Source organism: Diadema antillarum, unplaced genomic scaffold (assembly GCF_040938485.1).
Source record: "Diadema antillarum isolate AM-2024a unplaced genomic scaffold, OU_Dant_1.0 seq00000392_RagTag, whole genome shotgun sequence".
Lineage (NCBI taxonomy): Eukaryota > Metazoa > Echinodermata > Echinoidea > Diadematoida > Diadematidae > Diadema > Diadema antillarum.
In genome coordinates this window covers 1,389,806-1,407,431 of record NW_027271387.1, presented here as the reverse complement: position 1 = coordinate 1,407,431, position 17,626 = coordinate 1,389,806, and the positions used below count along the sequence as shown (strand labels likewise).

Sequence of the window (17,626 nt, the reverse complement as noted above, 5' to 3'; positions counted from 1 at the left end):
GGAGTCTTTTATTTTTTTTTTTTGACGTTAGTGCTCTCTGTAAGGAGGGGATCCGTGAAGCCAGACCCAATCTCTGCGGAACATTTCCCCAACGACCAGATACACACCGATCTTTCGGTCAAGGTTGGGGCCTGTTCGCTGCACTGCAAGTGCGAGCTTCATGAAAATTTATCTCATAATCTGGCCATAATCTTCCTGTTACTAAATTCTGGAGGGAGATACATGTATTCTGTGGTGGGAAAATATATATGGAAGTTAAGTGATTTATGACAGTTATTCCTGTCGGGATCCTCGATCAAATGAACCATACTAACCCTCTCTAACGTTAGAGTCAAACTGATTCGATAAAGCAAAATATCAAAATAGAATGATCTGATCACTGAAGTGTTACGATCAGATATAGATTAGACTAAAGCAAGCCGCCCATAATTCGACTGGTAACGGCAACGCTGTCCAAAATTTGACCGCTGACTACATCCAAACCCTTGACAGAAAAATCTGTCTGTCCGGAAAAGTCTTTTAAATGTAATTTTTTTTTTACTTTATCGGCTCTCCTCCATAGGAGGGGATCCGTGAAGCCAGGTAGACGTAGTCTCCGCAGAAGATATCCCTGACGACCAGATACAGACTGATCTTTTGGTCAAGTAAAATCCATGCTTTTGCTCGCGGAAGGTCGAACCTTGTTGGTGCAGGTTTTTACTTTTCATTTAAATTATTATTTAATTTTTAAGAAGTAGGCCTTTTGAGTAATGTACTTGACATTATGCACTTGCCATGCACAAGATGCACATCAGACTGCAGTGTTTCCAGGAATAACTGAGGAACTATCTAATTCTTCTTCCTCGATTTCTCCAGTTTTTTTGCTTTAAATACTATATAGGTCTAGATTGTAGTCAGGAGCACATTGCCATGGAGTCGACGGTTGTGGATACCACCAAGCCTCGCCTAGATCTCAGCCTGCCACGGTGGGACCAGAGCACCTTCATGGGACGTCTGAAGCATTTCTTCAGTATAACTGACTGTCGCCTAGCCCTGTGCACCAACAAGCAGCTTGACGATGCCAAGGACTTACTCCACCTATACAAGTGAGTAGTTTCACATCATTCTGAAACTAATGCATTGAAACTACAATGATAACAGCAACATGATCTATTATCAACAACATCAGGTCATTGCAACTGATTGACAAATTGCCCTACATCGACGTAAATAAGCACTGAATTGATCAGTGTTTTAGTAGTAGCCACATGGCTACTACTAAAACACTAATCAATTCAGTGCTTATTTACGTCGATGTAGGGCAATTTGTCAATCAGTTGCAATGAAAACATCACGACGGAAGAACTTCATAAATTTGAATAACATCAGGTCAGCATTGACAAAGAAACCGTTTTTTTTGTTTTGATTTGTGTCGGTTCAAATTTTCCTCATGAAATGTTTGATTTGTCTATATATCCACTGTGTGATTTGCTTGCTACCAAGATATGAAATTTATTTGCATGATGTCAAAACTGAGTGTACTAATGGAGTAACTGCAGATAAGTGATCTGCACATGAACCTTGCAGCAAAGAGCAACAACCCTTTTTTACCTTTCCTTTCCACCCCCTCCCTTCATTCCTACCCTTGTTTTATGTAAATAATCTCCCTTCACCCCATTACACATCCCTTATCTATTCCCTGTTTACGTTTGGAATTGTGTATTTTCTGTTATTTTTTTTTCCACTACGTATACATATATATATATACACAATGTATTTTTTTCTTTCTTTTATTCCTGAGGGACCTTGTCTCACAAGCTATGCTTCACTAAGGTCTCCTCGTTTGCCTTTCTCAAAATATTTGTTACCCTTTCTTTATCATTTCACATGTACATGTAATCATATACTTATGTATTTGCAAAAATTTTAGTATTAGTTGTAGTTGTTCCTATATACTCTTGAAAGAAAGTGTCAATGTTATTGTTATGTTATTGTTATATTGCCTATTGTTGGAAGAAAGACAAATGAATAAATAAACTTGAAACTTGAAACTTGAAACAACCAACTGACCAATATAAATGATAACAAAGACAGTGGAATTGGTTGGCATAGTATATTTCAAGGTGCTCTGATTGTAAAAGAGTTAATTGTCCTGTTATATTTTCGTGATATTTTCCCATTCAGGACACAGATTCTCTGTTAAGAGTGGAGAAAATGGCTCAGCTCGTCAAAGCTCACTGAAGTTACCTTCGATGACCATCAAACTTGTACATTCACAATTGTACAAATTCAAATCTGTATTTTTGATATTACGTAGTATACATTTACTTTATCAGCACAAAATATGTAAGTTGTCAAACATTAATTTTTTTTTTTTGACAGAAAACGTTATGTTTAAGTTAAAAGTGAACAAAGCAGTTACTTTTGATTAATGTATCACACTCTGATTTTGTGTGCTCATTTTTCCTTGGTGGATATGGAAGACATGTGTATGACTGTAATTTGTCCATGTTCGCTCCCTCATTGTAATCATTACTCAGGCTAGGTATGGAACCTCCCGGAACCACAGAGGAGCAACTGTGGTACGCCCAGCGCCTCTACATGTCTGCCTTCCACCCCGATTCCGGGGAGAGGCAAAACATCATTGGTAGGATGTCATTCCAGGTCCCAGGTGGTATGCTTATCACAGGAGCCATGCTGCAGTTCTACAGGTAATGTCATGGACATCTGGTGCTTCAGATGTGCTCAAGAAATCATGTGACATGGATAAGTGATAAAAATCAATTTGGGAGTATCCAGATTCAGAACTGTATAAGACTGCAATTGCATAACTGCCACACACCAAATACATGTAGCAGCGGAAGGTTAATGAAAAGTACAGTCCCACTTTTGAGCAGTGTGTTGATATTTTTGGGCATATTTTTGAGACTGGCTGCATCCAGTATCTTGTGCAAGGGAATGTGCCAACACATAGTATTTATTGTTTAAACGTTGGAGTGAACTGGGGTGGAACAGAAGTGATAATCTACAAATATACACAGTAACAACAAATGGTGATTGTTGAAATGATTGTCCTACTGGACTGGGGGCACTGGTTGAATGATTAAAACAATTAGTACTAACCCTGCCCATTGTAACAGCAGCAAACTCTATTGATGCAAGATTTGCATATGAGTATTTATATAATTGTGGCATGTACCTTCATGATTCAGCTGGTTAAGAAAGATTTGAAGAAAAGTCAATATGGAGACTATATGGGGCATTTATCTTCATTTATGCCACACCTTCATGAACCAGGTGGTAGGAAAGTGCTTGAAGAAAAGTTTTGAAGACTAATGGGGCATGTATCCCAGTATTCTCACATGGGCAAAGATTTCAAGGTCTCCTTTAACAAATGATGTATATCTGTCAAGAAAATCTCTCCATTTTACTATATTGCAACAATTTGTTATGACCAGTTTCATTCTCTTTCAGGACTGTTCCAGCTGTTGTCTTTTGGCAGTGGATCAACCAGTCTTTCAATGCTCTTGTCAATTACACAAACAGGAATGCAGCTTCATCAATCACAACGAGGTACAGCAATTCTTCTAATCCTTTATAAAGTTCTGTTATAATTTTTCTATTCAAAGTTTAGGGCTGGGCTAATTAAGGAGGGGACATGGAGCTAAAAGGTCATGAGATGATTTTTGCAGTGCTAAACAAATTTGATTGCCTGAGTCATAGTGATACAAAGTTGGGTAAAGATTTGGTAGCAGATCCTCAGCAGCCAAATACTTGAAGGGATTCAAGTATTTGGCAATGCATTTGATGCACATTTCATTGCAGTACTATGTGGACCAATGACAATGCACCCATGACCAAATCATTCACTATTGTTAAGGAGATTAATGTGAAAATGATGTCATAAAACAGAATCAGATGCTCACTGCTTCTCCAGCCACACTGCATGTGTATGTGTCCAGAACTCATTTGGTCCTTGTGCCGCATTGTAGTCTGATGACAGCGAAGCAAGTGGTTGCATTAAAAGCATTATGTGCTTGATCTGTAAAACTATCACTGCAAAGTATTTGTGCATACCAGCTCATACACATTACATGTAGTTTGCACCATTGATATTTCTGTTCATCTTCTGCTGTGTGAATGTTCTTCTTCGTGCAGCTAGTTACCTGAGTAATCTCAGCATGTTGCTGAGTCTTTAAAAAAAAGAAAAGAAAAAGAAATCAGGGAAGACAGGATTAATTTGAAACTAATATTAAATACGTGGTAAGTTGAAATCTTAAGAGGCTCTTCACTGATATTCTGTTTCTGTGTTAAAATATTATTCATTCAGATTTCTTTCTTTAGTGGAGTAACTTTCCCTTAGTATTCACAGTACACATAGTTCCAGGGACCTTGAAAACGAGAGAGTATTATTTCTCATTCTTAGCTTTTCATACTCCTGTTATCTCATTCAGATTCTAGACAAAAGCATAAGTTGATATGTGGAGTGTTAAGTCAAAGAATAGTGTATGTACCACCAGATATAACCCCATTTAATGAAATTTTTGTAAAATATGAATATGGTCCTTTTGTATTGCAAATATGTATTTCAAAGTGATCTTTTAGTATTATATTTAGATATGCTGTTCTTACTCTGTGCTCTCTTCATAACAGACAAATAGGAACTGCATATGTTACAGCCACAACAAGCGCATTAATAACTGCACTGGGACTGAACGCACTAACAAAAGTAAGTTGCAGTCGTAATCTGTAAGTTCCCATCCACACAAAGATGAATAGTGATATTGCAAATGTCAGCATATTTCACTTTCTTGCTTTTCTTCAAGGAGGAAACATTTTTGTCGGAGGGTGCGAGAGCGGTCAGTATGACCCCTTCGTTTTCAAAGATTTAGAAAAAAAAAAAATATATATATATTTTATTATGCAGTGAAAAATGAGTTAAAATTGATTTTCATGTCTCTGTTTTCTTTGTTGTCAGAATAAGTGGAAGGATGATTAATATCAAGTATGAGAGTCAACAGTATGCATGCTGTTAAAATTGTAGCAAAATGTGGACTAAATTTGAACAGGTGAAATATATATATGGTGAAAACTTACAATGCGTAGCAGAGAGAGAGAGAGAGAGAGTTTGGCAGGGGATATTGTATGGTTTGGAAGAATGATATTCATAAGCAATTCTGAGTAGGGTGAAGAGAAAAAATGTCCTTCACACAAATATATAGAGACCCTATTGAATTGATATTCAAAATGTAGATGAATACTGGGGAAGGGCATTCAATAGCAGCACAGATACAGATGTGAGACCAAATGTAACAGTTACATTTAATACGCCAGTTATTTAGTTGGAAATCTGCTTGATGTTATGAATTTGATTGTAACAAAGAAAAAAAATGGATAAAAATCTTTGACTCTATATTTGAAGGCTACAGTGTCACGAATGACTTCACAAATGCATTACGTTGAACAATGAGTATGATGGCTTTTGAAATGTGTGACTCTGTTCTTCCAGACAGCTCCACCATTGATAGCCAGGTACGTCCCGTTTGCGGCAGTGGCAGCAGCAAACTGTGTCAACATTCCCATGATGAGGCAACAGGAACTGATGAATGGCATTGTCATCTATGATGACAATGGCAATGAGGTCGGGAGGTCAAAGGTCAGCGCAATTAGTCTTAGAGCAAGAATTTTAATGTGTGACCATTTGTGCTCCCAACTTTGCTCATACTTCCAAGCCATGCTTTTCATACTTCCCGTGTCAATTGTAGTGAAACTCTTGTGATATTATACTTCTCAGCATAGCATAATTTACAAAATGTATGTTTTCCCATCTGGCACTGTCCCTTACCAGTTTCTTCTTTTGATTCTATGAGTAATGTGCGCTTAGAAACGTCAGTATGAAGCACCATATAAATGCAATTATTATTATTATCATTATTGAGTTTTAACAATGACTGTTTGCATTTCATCTTCCAGTACTCCTCTCTACTCTTTTTTACCCAAACATTGTCGGAAAAAGCAAACCATGATTATATTTTGTTATATTCCCAAAGACAGTGCAATTAAATCAAAATAAAAATGGTGGCTTGGCTGATGCCACATTGCTCATGGTAGTATTGATATTGAGTGATAAATTACCATGGTTACAAGTATTATTTTTTCAAGTACACAATGTGTGAAGCCATTTGTATAGTGATTGTTATTATGTTCAGCACTCAAGTTTAAAGTCTTTCTCGGATAGAAAGCCCTGTTATGCAAAGGGAATAGGTGTAACCATACATCTGAAGTTTACACTGTCCTCTACAATTACTGTCATCCTGATTATGAAATGATATTGACTTATACAGTATGTCTATTATTGATCTTGAAGTTGAAATATACCATCATGCCTTCTATTTTGTCTTTTATTCTAATTCTGTATCGAGCAGAAAGCTGCAGTTAATGGAATCTCAAAAGTAGTCTTCTCAAGAATATTCATGGCAGCCCCTGGAATGTGTAAGTTTGATATGGTATTCATTTTGATTTATTTATGTATTCATGTATCAACATGGTTTATTCAATTTCCATTCACATCAAAATCCTTAACCAAATACAGTGTTTTTGTTGTTTTTGTTGTTGTTGTTTTTGTAAACTTATTGCAGCATGTTGTTAGGTAATCATCATGATTTTTCAGATACAATGCTAAAGAAATGGGAATCTTTGTGGCTGGAAGTCTCAAAATTAGTTTACATCTAGTCCGTGATTTATCAAATGTGTTTTTTATTTATTTTCTTTTTTTTTTTGCATAATTTTTGCATTGTGTATGCAAACTGACATTCAATGCTGAAAACATGCTGACACACATGTTTGCAAGATATGCGAATATACATGTATGCTAGTTTTAGTCCATGGTGTGGATTTGAATTACCTATGTGTACAGTGTATATGGTTCTATGAATGTCCAGGCAGAGGTTTCTGCACTTTTGGGGTCAGGTAGTGAGTGTGAGTTTGAAGTGTGTTTTCTGTGTTAGTAGTTGTTCTATCCACCAGAGGTACTTGTTAAAGTAGGCATTCACTGGGAAGTCCTGGTAGGGCCATTTCTGGGTGATTTCCTGCCACTATAGATTGTCACAGTGCCCAGATCACTTAATTTGAATTCATCTTCATTGTCTGTTAGAAAAAGGAAGGAATCGGTTGTTTGTTTGTTTGTTTGTTTTTGCGGGTTGACACATCAGCTTCAATAAACATTCACACTGTAGCATAGATTATGAATAGGAAAAAATGTGCATCATAGAATTGTGCCTAGTGTATCAAAACATTTAGTGTTATATTATACAGTGGAAATGTAAAGTAATCAGATTGGTTTTATGGTTTTAACATACAATTATTAAAACACATGCATACCTGTACATGAAATTGTATAAATTTTTAGCAGTGCACAACCTGAAGTTTAGTAAATGCATTCAAGCAATAGCTTGAATCATAAATCATAAACAAAGCCATCAGAAAAACCTATGGTTGCATTATACAAAAACAAACAAAAACAAACAAAACAGACTTTAATTGCAAAGTGGGCATTTAGGTACAACTGTAGAAAAAAACAAAAACAAAAACAAAAACAAAAACCCATCATCAAATAAGTGTGTTTCAGCATTAAGCTTGACATTCATCTTATTGCATGAAGGGAGTTAAAAAAAAAGGATTAGAAAAGAGAAAAAAAAAAATTGGCAGCATCCGTAGTAACAATAGAAGCATATATTGTACTGTGCAGGTGGCCCTTTACAAAGTGTAGCATGAAATGGGGCATTTCCTTCATGTGTGGTGTATTTTTGTATAGAGTCCCTTTGCTATGCAGGAAATAACACAGGGTCAGGAACGAGATAAAGGCACTGCCCCATCCTTTCACAAGGTTGCTATTTAGTCCAGAAGCTAGTGTCTGTCAGTTCCAATCCTCAACAATGTGCTGTACTCCTTGTCTGAATTGACTTCGATGAGAAGGATAAAGTAAAACAAAGAGAACAGAGAAAGTTTCATAATCATGGAAGTATGATAAAGTAATGATGGTATTTCTAAAAATTGATGCTCTCACAAAACAGTGATAATATATGCAGCGTTGTAACCATTTATGCAAAATACATGATCTTTGCACTGTGCATTAGGCTTCAAAAGATTTCCATTTTAAGAAATGTCATGATTTGTGTGAGAATGAGATCATGTAATGTAATTTGCATGAAATTATTGTGGTGTTGTAATAACCTTGTGACAGTGACCTTGAGAGGGAAAGAGGTTGCAGCTGCTGAATCTCAACCAAAACAAGATTTCGATGCAAGTTTTGTGTACCAACAAAGGAGAGAGCTATTAGCAATGTGATGACGTCATATACATGTATATGTTTTTTGAAAGAGTTATTCTTCTTCTACATAATTCTCAAGTTTGGGATCTTGAAACGAATTGGAAATCATTTTTTTCTAGAACACTTTTTTTTTATAGATTGAATAGTATGATTAGTAGGTATGTCTCAGAGGCCCCTCTTTTTTTCTTTAAAAAAAATACACCCTCCTCACTTTCAACTCTGATAACTTTTAGAATGATTGTGCTACTGCATTGAAAATTGGTATCAGTCATGAATAGAATGTGCTTTAATGGGTATGAAAAGTTTCAACTGAATTTGATAACAAATTCATTGTGGTTTGCTACAGAGTTTTACATGCTGTTTTTGTCCCATTCATTGCACAGAGCTCAGCACAGTGAGATTAAGCTCTTGAATAGAACCTAACCTTGAAAGCCTCTTTTCTCAGCAAACACTTTTTCAGAATGTGGACTTTCTGTATATTATTTAGATAGGTTAGGAAATTCCATTTGTATTTAGTTATAAATCATATTAAAGCTTAGAGTCTGATCTTTTAGAATCTGCCATTTACTAAAAAAAAAAAAAAAAAAAAAAAAATATTAAAGTCTGGCGACTTTTTGGTGGTGTTGTGATGCATGGTCGCACTTGAAGAGGTGTTTTGCTGTTTGTGATTGTGAAAGAATAATTGCATTTTTAATTTTTTTGCTAGTTTGGAAACAGAACAGCCTTTTCACTACAGCAGCATCCTCTAAGAAGGATTCAGTTTTTGAGTCTCTGGCATCACTCATGTTCTTCGGAATTCATATTACATTATGCATTGCAAGCTGTGTCTCCTGTAAAGTTTGTCACTTTCTCCCGTAGGTTTGCTTCCCATCGTCATGGAGCGTCTTATCAAGTACCCATGGTTCAACAGAGTACCTGCACTCCATGCTCCCTTCCAAGTCCTGGCTGTTGGATGCTTGTAAGTCCAAAGGGGGGCAGAGGGGGAGTACAACTACCACAACATGTCAAAGCCATTGCTACACTCTGCAATTCACATTTAAGTGATTAATACCAGCTTATTTTCAGTTGTCTATGGGCAATTCCGCGGTTAGTGACGTTACATTTGAACAAATTTAGATATTTGTTTTTACTACTAAATTACCATTTATTCATTTAAAGCCAAAATTATGTCAAAAACATGTTCATCATTCCCAGGTTTATGATACAGAAAAGAATGAATACAATCCAAGAAATAATAGCATTGCTATGGCAACTTAAAGGGCTGGTTAGTAACGTTACGAAAAAAGGACATGACAAAAAAATCAAAGTCTTGTCACAAAAAGTGTGCAAAAATTCAAGTTACTTCAAACAAAGTGTTGCATTAATTTCAATTATTGCATCTTGACAAATGTTCACACAATGCTTTTTAGCAGTTCGACCAATAATTTCTTAGCTAGACCCCCAAAAGCATGGTTAGTAACGTTACGGTTAGTAACGTTACATTTGTCCAGAGTAATTCCGCAGGTCATTTCACCCTTTTGTAATTGACAAAATGTCACATGACTTCTAGAGTATTTAAATGTATTTATCTTTTACCCTTTAGCAAAACTTTGAGGAAAAAATTTCAAAGGAACCCACTGTAATTTGCATTTAAGTGAATTTCAGCATCCCCAGTCCCACATGCACAATTTAAATGATGGTTTTAGATCTCGCGAAATCAATAAATACAAAAGATAAAATCTACTGAATTTGAAAGACCTTAATGATTGGTGAACATCCATGGCATTAGTTGATACCTAGATTAAAGAGTAAGATAAAGAGGCACATTTCTTTTATCCATGTCATGTCCACCTAACTGCGGAATTGCCCCTATGGTTATTTCAATGTTTGTTTCTACCATTGACTTTGAACAAGTGGAGATTAATTGATTGTTTATTTTTCAATGCAAATGACTTTAAATGAATTGTATCATAGTGCTTCAGATATAAGGTAACAAATTGCCCTATATGGATGCAAATTAGCACCGAATTAATCAGTGTTTTAGTAGTAGCCATAATAAACCAAAAACAAAAAACAAAAAAATCATTGGCATACACACTCAAGCAGGATTCAAACCTATGACCTCCTGATCATCGAACAGATGCAGTCAGTTGCAATAAAAACAACTCGATGCAAGAATTTCATTAAATTGAATAAAACGTGCCTTGTTCTATTTCTTGTCTCTACAGCCTTGTCTTCATGACACCATGTGCCTGTGCACTATTCCCACAAAAGAGGTAAGAAATGTCTTGTCAGATGCACCCTTGGTGTTGAATATTGTATGGCCTGGTACAAAGAGCAGTTGTTATAGGGACATTTACCTCAGACATATCTGTGGATTCAGTGAACACAGAATATGTGATAGAAGAACATGTCAGTGAAATTTGATAAAAATCGGACAATCCATTCCGAAGTAAATAAATTTTAAAAGTTTTGATGAAGTCCATGTACAGTGTACTATCATTGCTGGATAAGAAGGCTGGGAAAGTTTGTGATGTCAGAAGAGTGGAACGATAATAAAGATTATTGTAGAGAATTCCACAAATTTCATTCTTTATGAAAAGTACATATTCTGTCAACTTATCACTGACATTTGCGAAGGGTGATGTTATTCACCCCGCCTTTTGAAGGAGGTTAGTCAAGTGCTCTTTCATTATGCTAGGAAAATGGAAGTATGTGGAATTCTCTTTATATTTTCTTCATATCATTTCCATACTATGACATCACAAACTGTCATAGCCTTCGTATCCCCTCGTGACTATGCCAAAACTATTGGAAATTCACATTTAAACAGATTGTCAGATTTCCCTCAAACTATACTGATGTGTTCTACTAATATACATTCACTGAATCCACAACATGTATTTTGGGTAAATTACCCTTTTCGTAAGAGCACAAACTGCACCCTATGAACGATGCCTATAGTTGAAGCATATTGCAGCAGCAAGGGTAATAAGACTCTACAACTTGTAGCCGGGGCGGATCCAGGAATTCTGTAAAGAGGGGGCGCTTCTACAAAATTAAGGGGGGGGGGGGGGCGCATGTACCCCTCCCCCCATTTTTTTCATTTAATTCTTTTGTTTTAGCAGAAAATAAAAGGGGGAGTGTGCACACCCGGTGCACTCCCCCTGGATCCGCCACTGTTGTAGTGCTCGGGGAAATAAACTTTGCCATATGTTTTCACTGGAGTGGCTTTTCTTTTCTTTAATACAGACAAATTGATCTTAAAGGAAGGAGCGGTGATGTATGGTGTTCATCCAATCATTGACCGGTATTCAATGTGTATATGATATTTGATATCTATGTACTTTGCTTTGCTGTCTTCGTCTTTAGAGAGCTGTTCAAATCAGTTTGTCCTACACTGAATGAAAGTTTTCTGTCTTTATTTTCCCCCCTCTCTCTCCCATCAGCTCCCTTGCAGTTTCAAAACTGGAGCCAGATCTGCAAAAGATGATACGAGAGAAGTATGGGGAATCATTGCAGTACATTTACTACAACAAAGGCTTGTGATGGCAGCTAAGTCTCATAATTGGTTGTACCTAATCAATACATTTTAAGAGAGAATTATGATGAATAATCTATTTTTCTATCAAACTATATCCAGTTGAGGGGATAAGTGTGACTATGGTGTTTGGATCGATATGAAGTTACACCTACCATTGCAGCTCAGGGTTATCTGTCACATCTAAATGGTGAAATATGACCTTTTTGCAATACAGCGTACTGAAGAATATGTATTAAACAGAGCTGCCAACTAGTACAATGAACCATATTCAGTATTTTCTTTTGTTTGTTTGTTTGTTTTTTTATTCCTCATCCAGAATAACAAAATATGACTTTTGCAGACAGGCTCATAACATGTTTTCCCCTCCCCCATTTCAGAATATAGTTTTCTTTTTCTTTTTTGTTTGTTGGTGTGGGTTTTGGTCTAGCTATGCTTTGGGTGGTTGGTTGGTTGGTTGGTTGATTGCTTTGTTTGCTTGTTGTTGTTTGTGTTTGTTTGTTTGTCTGTTTGTCTGTGTGCTTTAAATGTGTTTGTGAGGGCCTTTGTCATGCATTGGTATGTTTTTTGTTTGTTCTGCAGAGGTTGGCAGCTCTGATATAGGCATACATGACCCATCATCACAACATCCTGGGAAAGTTGCTCACATTGAACTTGACATGAAATAGTTTCCTGTCTGAATTTCAAGTAAAAGGATGTTTGGGATTACAAAACTTTTCCTTTTGTTTTCTGAAGCATGTCGCTTTGAGGTTTTGAACAAAACTGTCGTGTGTGAGTGCCCAATTGCCTGCATACTTGACTGCATTTAAACTTTAAAGCTCATTTTTTTGTTTAAATTCAAATTGGCCAAGTTTCAGAACGGGGGGGGGGGGGGGGGGGGGGGGGGGGGGGGGGGACGATGGGGGAGGGGGAACCCTGTCAAATTCAGGAAATCAATGATTTGTCAAATTAGGCTGTTGTGGTGATGGGTCATGTGCACATACATTTGTATAAGTGTTCCTCGATTTATGGTGAAAGAGGATATGTAGAATGCACTGTCTTCCTTGAATGATTGAACTAAAGTCAAAGCACAAAATGAGTATGTTGTAATAATCATCATGCCTCTGCCCCTCTGGTGGCATGAGTATGTGTGTGAGGTATTCTGTCTGTCAGAAATGTCTGGCTCCTGAACTTTTTCTTCATTGCTTGTGAAAGAACTCAAGATGTGTCAGTGTATTTTCACTTACAATGTATAACCTTCTTATTGTAAAATATTGTAGGGCAAGGAAATCAAAGAATTCAGATCGAGTAATGTAAGTGAATGACTGAATTTAGATCAAAATATGGTGTACCGTAGCTCAGGGTTTAGAAACAAATTCATGTTCTGATATATTACTGGTCATGCTGTCATTCCAGAACTTTTTGACAACTTGTACGAGATGATGCATTTAAACCCGTGTGTAGCTGCCACCCAAGGGAGATACATATATTAAAAAGGTGGCCACTATTGACAGGTGACTGCTAGATATGCATGTATTTACAGGGTCTTTATCATGGTTTTTCTACTCTCGGAGGGAATTCTTTTGGTGGCAGAATATGGCAGGTGGCCTCTATAGACAGGTGGCCTCTAAGGCAGGTTTGACTGTATGTGCATATGGCATGATATCATAGGATGACCGGAAGTGCAGGTGTAAGAAATGCAGTGGTGTAGTGAATTGAGCACTGTGCTTTCAATTTGAAGGTCAAGGGTTTGAGTTCTTCGGTTTGAGTTCTAGGGGTTGAGTTCTGGGGTTTCACTCCTGGGAATTGAGTCCTGCAATGGTTTGCATGTATCATGTGACTGCAACTGATGTGATTTGTGCCCTATTAAAGTATTTCTTCGTACAAGTATTGTTAAAAAACAGATGTATATGAATGAATATCTAGACCCTTTTCCTTGTAAAATACAGTGTGATGGTCTGAATAATGCTTCATGATAAGGTAAATCACTGTTTCTTTCATAAGTCTGCAGCTATTCCAAGTGTGCTCTTATGTGTGCTTTTCCCTGTATCTCTGCTTGCACATCGTTTTCGACAAATCTTTTTGGAGATTCATGTATGTGCCAAATGACATAAACCATTTCTTAAAACTTTCCTTTGTGGAGGGCAAGATCAAATTCTAAACGTTCTACAGTATTTGCAACGAGGAAGACTTGATGCAATTAACGATTCTTCAAAAATGAGACTTACGGGTCACTTTTGTGAGGAAAAAAATCCTATATGTATTAGTTTCAGGGAATGGTAAAAAGTCAAAAAGTCACAAGTCAAAATTGCAAATTCGGCTGTATAATTCTCATGCATTTATTTTGTGTAGTAGCAGTTGAGCTGATTTTGTAATACACGTACATATTTTAGCTGGTGCATTTCAAGGCATATAGCTCTCATGTTTTCATCGGGACATGTACAATGTAGTTGTCAGCTGACAATTTTCTTTCCAAGGGCATGAGAGTAATATTGTGAGGTGCAGTACTGCATTTATTGTACTTGTCCTCTTGTTCCATTATTAGCCAAGGGTGGACTTTGTATGTTACCCAGACCATAAAGACAAGATCAATCTTGGCATATTCACATCTTGCATTATTCTGTCATGAATCCACACACAGAAAAGGAAAAAGCAATCACGCTGATCAGAACTCGAGGGCTGTCACTAGTAAAGTTTACATGATTTTTGGTCCAAAATTTATTCACGACATTGCAGTAAAAGCTTGACTGGCATTTCTGACCTATCTGGATCTTTGAAAACTTACACATATGTTGACTTGTGAGAGGCTGATATTTTTGCTTTCTAGACAGTTTGGAAATAATGTATTGTGACATGAAACTTGGAATTACTGTTCACCTGTAGCAACGTACTCGTGCATAGTTAGATTCTTATTGTGATAAGGCAGCATTCAGTAAACTGAAAAGTTTTTGATGCCAGGAAACCAGTGCAGTCAGAGTTTGAGAAAGCAGAACACCTTTCAAAGAATTGCCAAACATTTGTGATATATATTATGCTGTGTGACCTTAAATCAGTTTTACTTCAATAGTTACTGCTTCTCAATTTAGTAGGAAAGACTGTGTGTTGTTAGGAAAGACTGGTCTTCAAGAAATCTACAGAACTTGCTACCTGAGCATTCATATGTCTCAAATGCCCTAAAGAATTACAAGCAGGAAAACAAAGAGAAAATCACTTCTTAAAAACAGAAGTTGGGTCAACACTGCGGATGGCGGAAGATTTCAAAGGAAGAAATAGGATTTTGATGAGCGTTTCATGTATTTCGACCTTGAACGATAGCGGTTGAAAAACTTGATTTGAATATTCTGTGATTCTCTGTTTGTAAATGACAACAGTATCATGTTACCATAATCATGACCATAAAAGGAAATTCATGGTAATTAAGTGGACTGCCATACATGTATGGATGAATGTGAGATGTTTACGAATGTAAAAACATGATTATAATGTCAATTAAAATAATCTTGCCTATTTCACCACATGTGATCTTGTCGTCGTGTTGCATCATTGATGGATCTTGAGCTGCTTGGATTAGCAGTGTAGTCATTACCACTATAGGAAGTAGGATTTAATTACGTCATGGGATATATTTTAGTAAATAAGTGAGTTTTACTTTTATTCATATGATGATAGTATGAACATGTACATGCACAGTTTGTTTTGCTTGGATACGTGTGGATTGAGTGAATGCAGCTCAATTGGTAGAACACATCAGTGAAAATTGGGCAATTCAATGAAAAGTTACTAATTTTTAAAGTTTTGGTTCCACCATCACTGGATAAGAAGACTACACATTTTGTGAAGTCACTTGTGGAAAACATGAAGATTTCCACAAATTTTCTTTCTTTTTTTTGCGGTAAGTACACATTCCCTCGACTTCTACTGACATTAAGGAAAATATTATTCCCCTGCTTTCTGAAAGAGGTAAGTCAAGTGCTCATTAGATAAATGAAATATGTTGAATTTTCTTTATATTTTCTTCATTTCATTTTCCATACATAGCCTCACAAAATGTTGTAGTTTTCTCATCCAGTGATGGCGGCAACAAAACTTTGATAATTTCATAACTTTTCAGCAGATTGTCCAATTTTCCTCAAACTTTCACTAATGGGTTCTACATGTAGTAATGTTGCTGCTTTCACTTAATCCACATTTAGGTTCCATTTTACCATGCTTTGAAAAGCACAATGTTCAGTGATCGGTCAAACATTGCCATTGATGATGTTGAAACAATTACTGATAGAAAAAGATGTGCTATACCGTGACAGCATGCACAGTACATTGGCACTATACATGTACCTTAAATGTCGTCATAGCTGCAAAAGTGGAAATTTTCACACATTTCGCAAAATGTGAAACTAGTGTGAAAATATGAGGGTGCAAATATTTCACTTGCCTTGCTTGATGCTATGTATATTATACTTCGATCCCCCGGAATTAAAACACATTAAATTCATCTTACCCAGTACAGCGCGAAAAAATTACTTCCAAAAATTTCCACTTTTAAAGCACGCATCTACAGAAATGCACACATCATACTGTGAGCTTCGAACAGGCAACAACCATACCATCACACAAGGCATGACACGAAGAAAAAAATGCTCAGTTTCTTTCGTTTCTCATTTCAACTAATAAGCTGCATGGCGATTTGTCATTTAATGTCAAAAATTGTCTGAAGCAAATGACAATGTTAACGAGAAGCATACATGATGGAGCAAAAGGGTTACACACAATTGGACTGCAGAGATTAGCAAGAAAACATGATTTTTTTAATAATTTGCTTAGGTCTCACAAACTTTAAAAAAAAGGAAAGCATGAATATCTGAGCAGTTGAAGGTATAAATCCATCTCGAACTACATGCAAACAAGAGTCAGCATATGTGATGAGGGAGTTAAAGTAAGAATTCTATAAATGTGAAATGGGAATATGAAGAATTTTAATGTGAAACTGGGATTTCAGGTACAATATTTGATTTAAATTTCTGCTATTGCAGGAGAGACAAATCACCACCTTAGTTTCAAACATGGAACAGTTGCAAGAGACAAATGATGAGAGAATTACAAATATGATAAGCACACAAAGCAATCGACAAAGGATTTTCCTGCAAAATTGATACAGATTACAGGGCTTATGTAGTTACTTGAGTCTGAAACAGATACCGGTACATAATGCTCGTAAATCATTTCAAGAAGAAAGAGAAAATGTGACGGAAATGCACAGTAAGGGTACAGGCTTGGTGCCTCCTTTGAATTGGGGTGAAAACCAGTCAAAGCATTCACATTTTTCTCCTCTTTTTCGAAAAAATCTTGTATCACCGTCAAATCATACTCATACCATACTATCTAGCTGACTTAAACTGCTATGAACCTTGGATTGGCCCATGCAGCTAGCCCTTCTTCTTTAGTGCCTCACAGATGTAACAAGAATTTTCATTCTTTTCACTCTCTGTAGGCCATACCTACATGTAAACCACTTCGACACAGCCTTACAGATTTTGTCGTTCAGATTTTACCATACATTGTGATGACACGATAGAAATTAGATGTCGTAAAACAGGGTTCATACATGAGCATAGGATAAAACACTATGAAATGTACTACATCAAACTGTGACAAGATGACATCTTAAAGTCATAACCAATTCATGACCACGATGGTGGTAAGGCCGAAGCAATGCAGAATAGACAGCGAAGTCACGGGTTAATATGTATTGTTGCTGTTGTATCTTTGAAAGCACATCGCTAAATTTTAAATGTCCATCATTTGTGCAAGTGAAGTAATTA

At 36.6% G+C, this 17,626-nt stretch overlaps 1 protein-coding gene across 1 annotated transcript; it reads left to right on the top strand.

Moving 5' to 3' along the window:
* Positions 1–897: 897 nt before the first annotated feature.
* LOC139731989 (sideroflexin-2-like) lies at positions 898–12,286 on the top strand. The gene is made up of 9 exons (XM_071642861.1): positions 898–1,085; positions 2,520–2,690; positions 3,454–3,552; positions 4,633–4,708; positions 5,489–5,635; positions 6,405–6,471; positions 9,167–9,266; positions 10,516–10,563; positions 11,737–12,286. The coding sequence occupies exons 1-9, from the start codon at positions 910–912 to the stop codon at positions 11,834–11,836; spliced, it is 984 nt and encodes a 327-aa protein (XP_071498962.1). The 5' UTR covers positions 898–909; the 3' UTR covers positions 11,837–12,286.
* Positions 12,287–17,626: the final 5,340 nt, after the last annotated feature.

Bases quoted from the DNA above. Each gene is read 5' to 3' on its own strand.
- LOC139731989 (XM_071642861.1), top strand. From the start codon at position 910: ATGGAGTCGACGGTTGTGGATACCACCAAGCCTCGCCTAGATCTCAGC. The intron at 4,709-5,488 runs GTAAGTTGCAGT...CTGTTCTTCCAG, and splicing joins GACTGAACGCACTAACAAAA to ACAGCTCCACCATTGATAGC. The intron at 10,564-11,736 runs GTAAGAAATGTC...CTCTCCCATCAG, and splicing joins GCACTATTCCCACAAAAGAG to CTCCCTTGCAGTTTCAAAAC.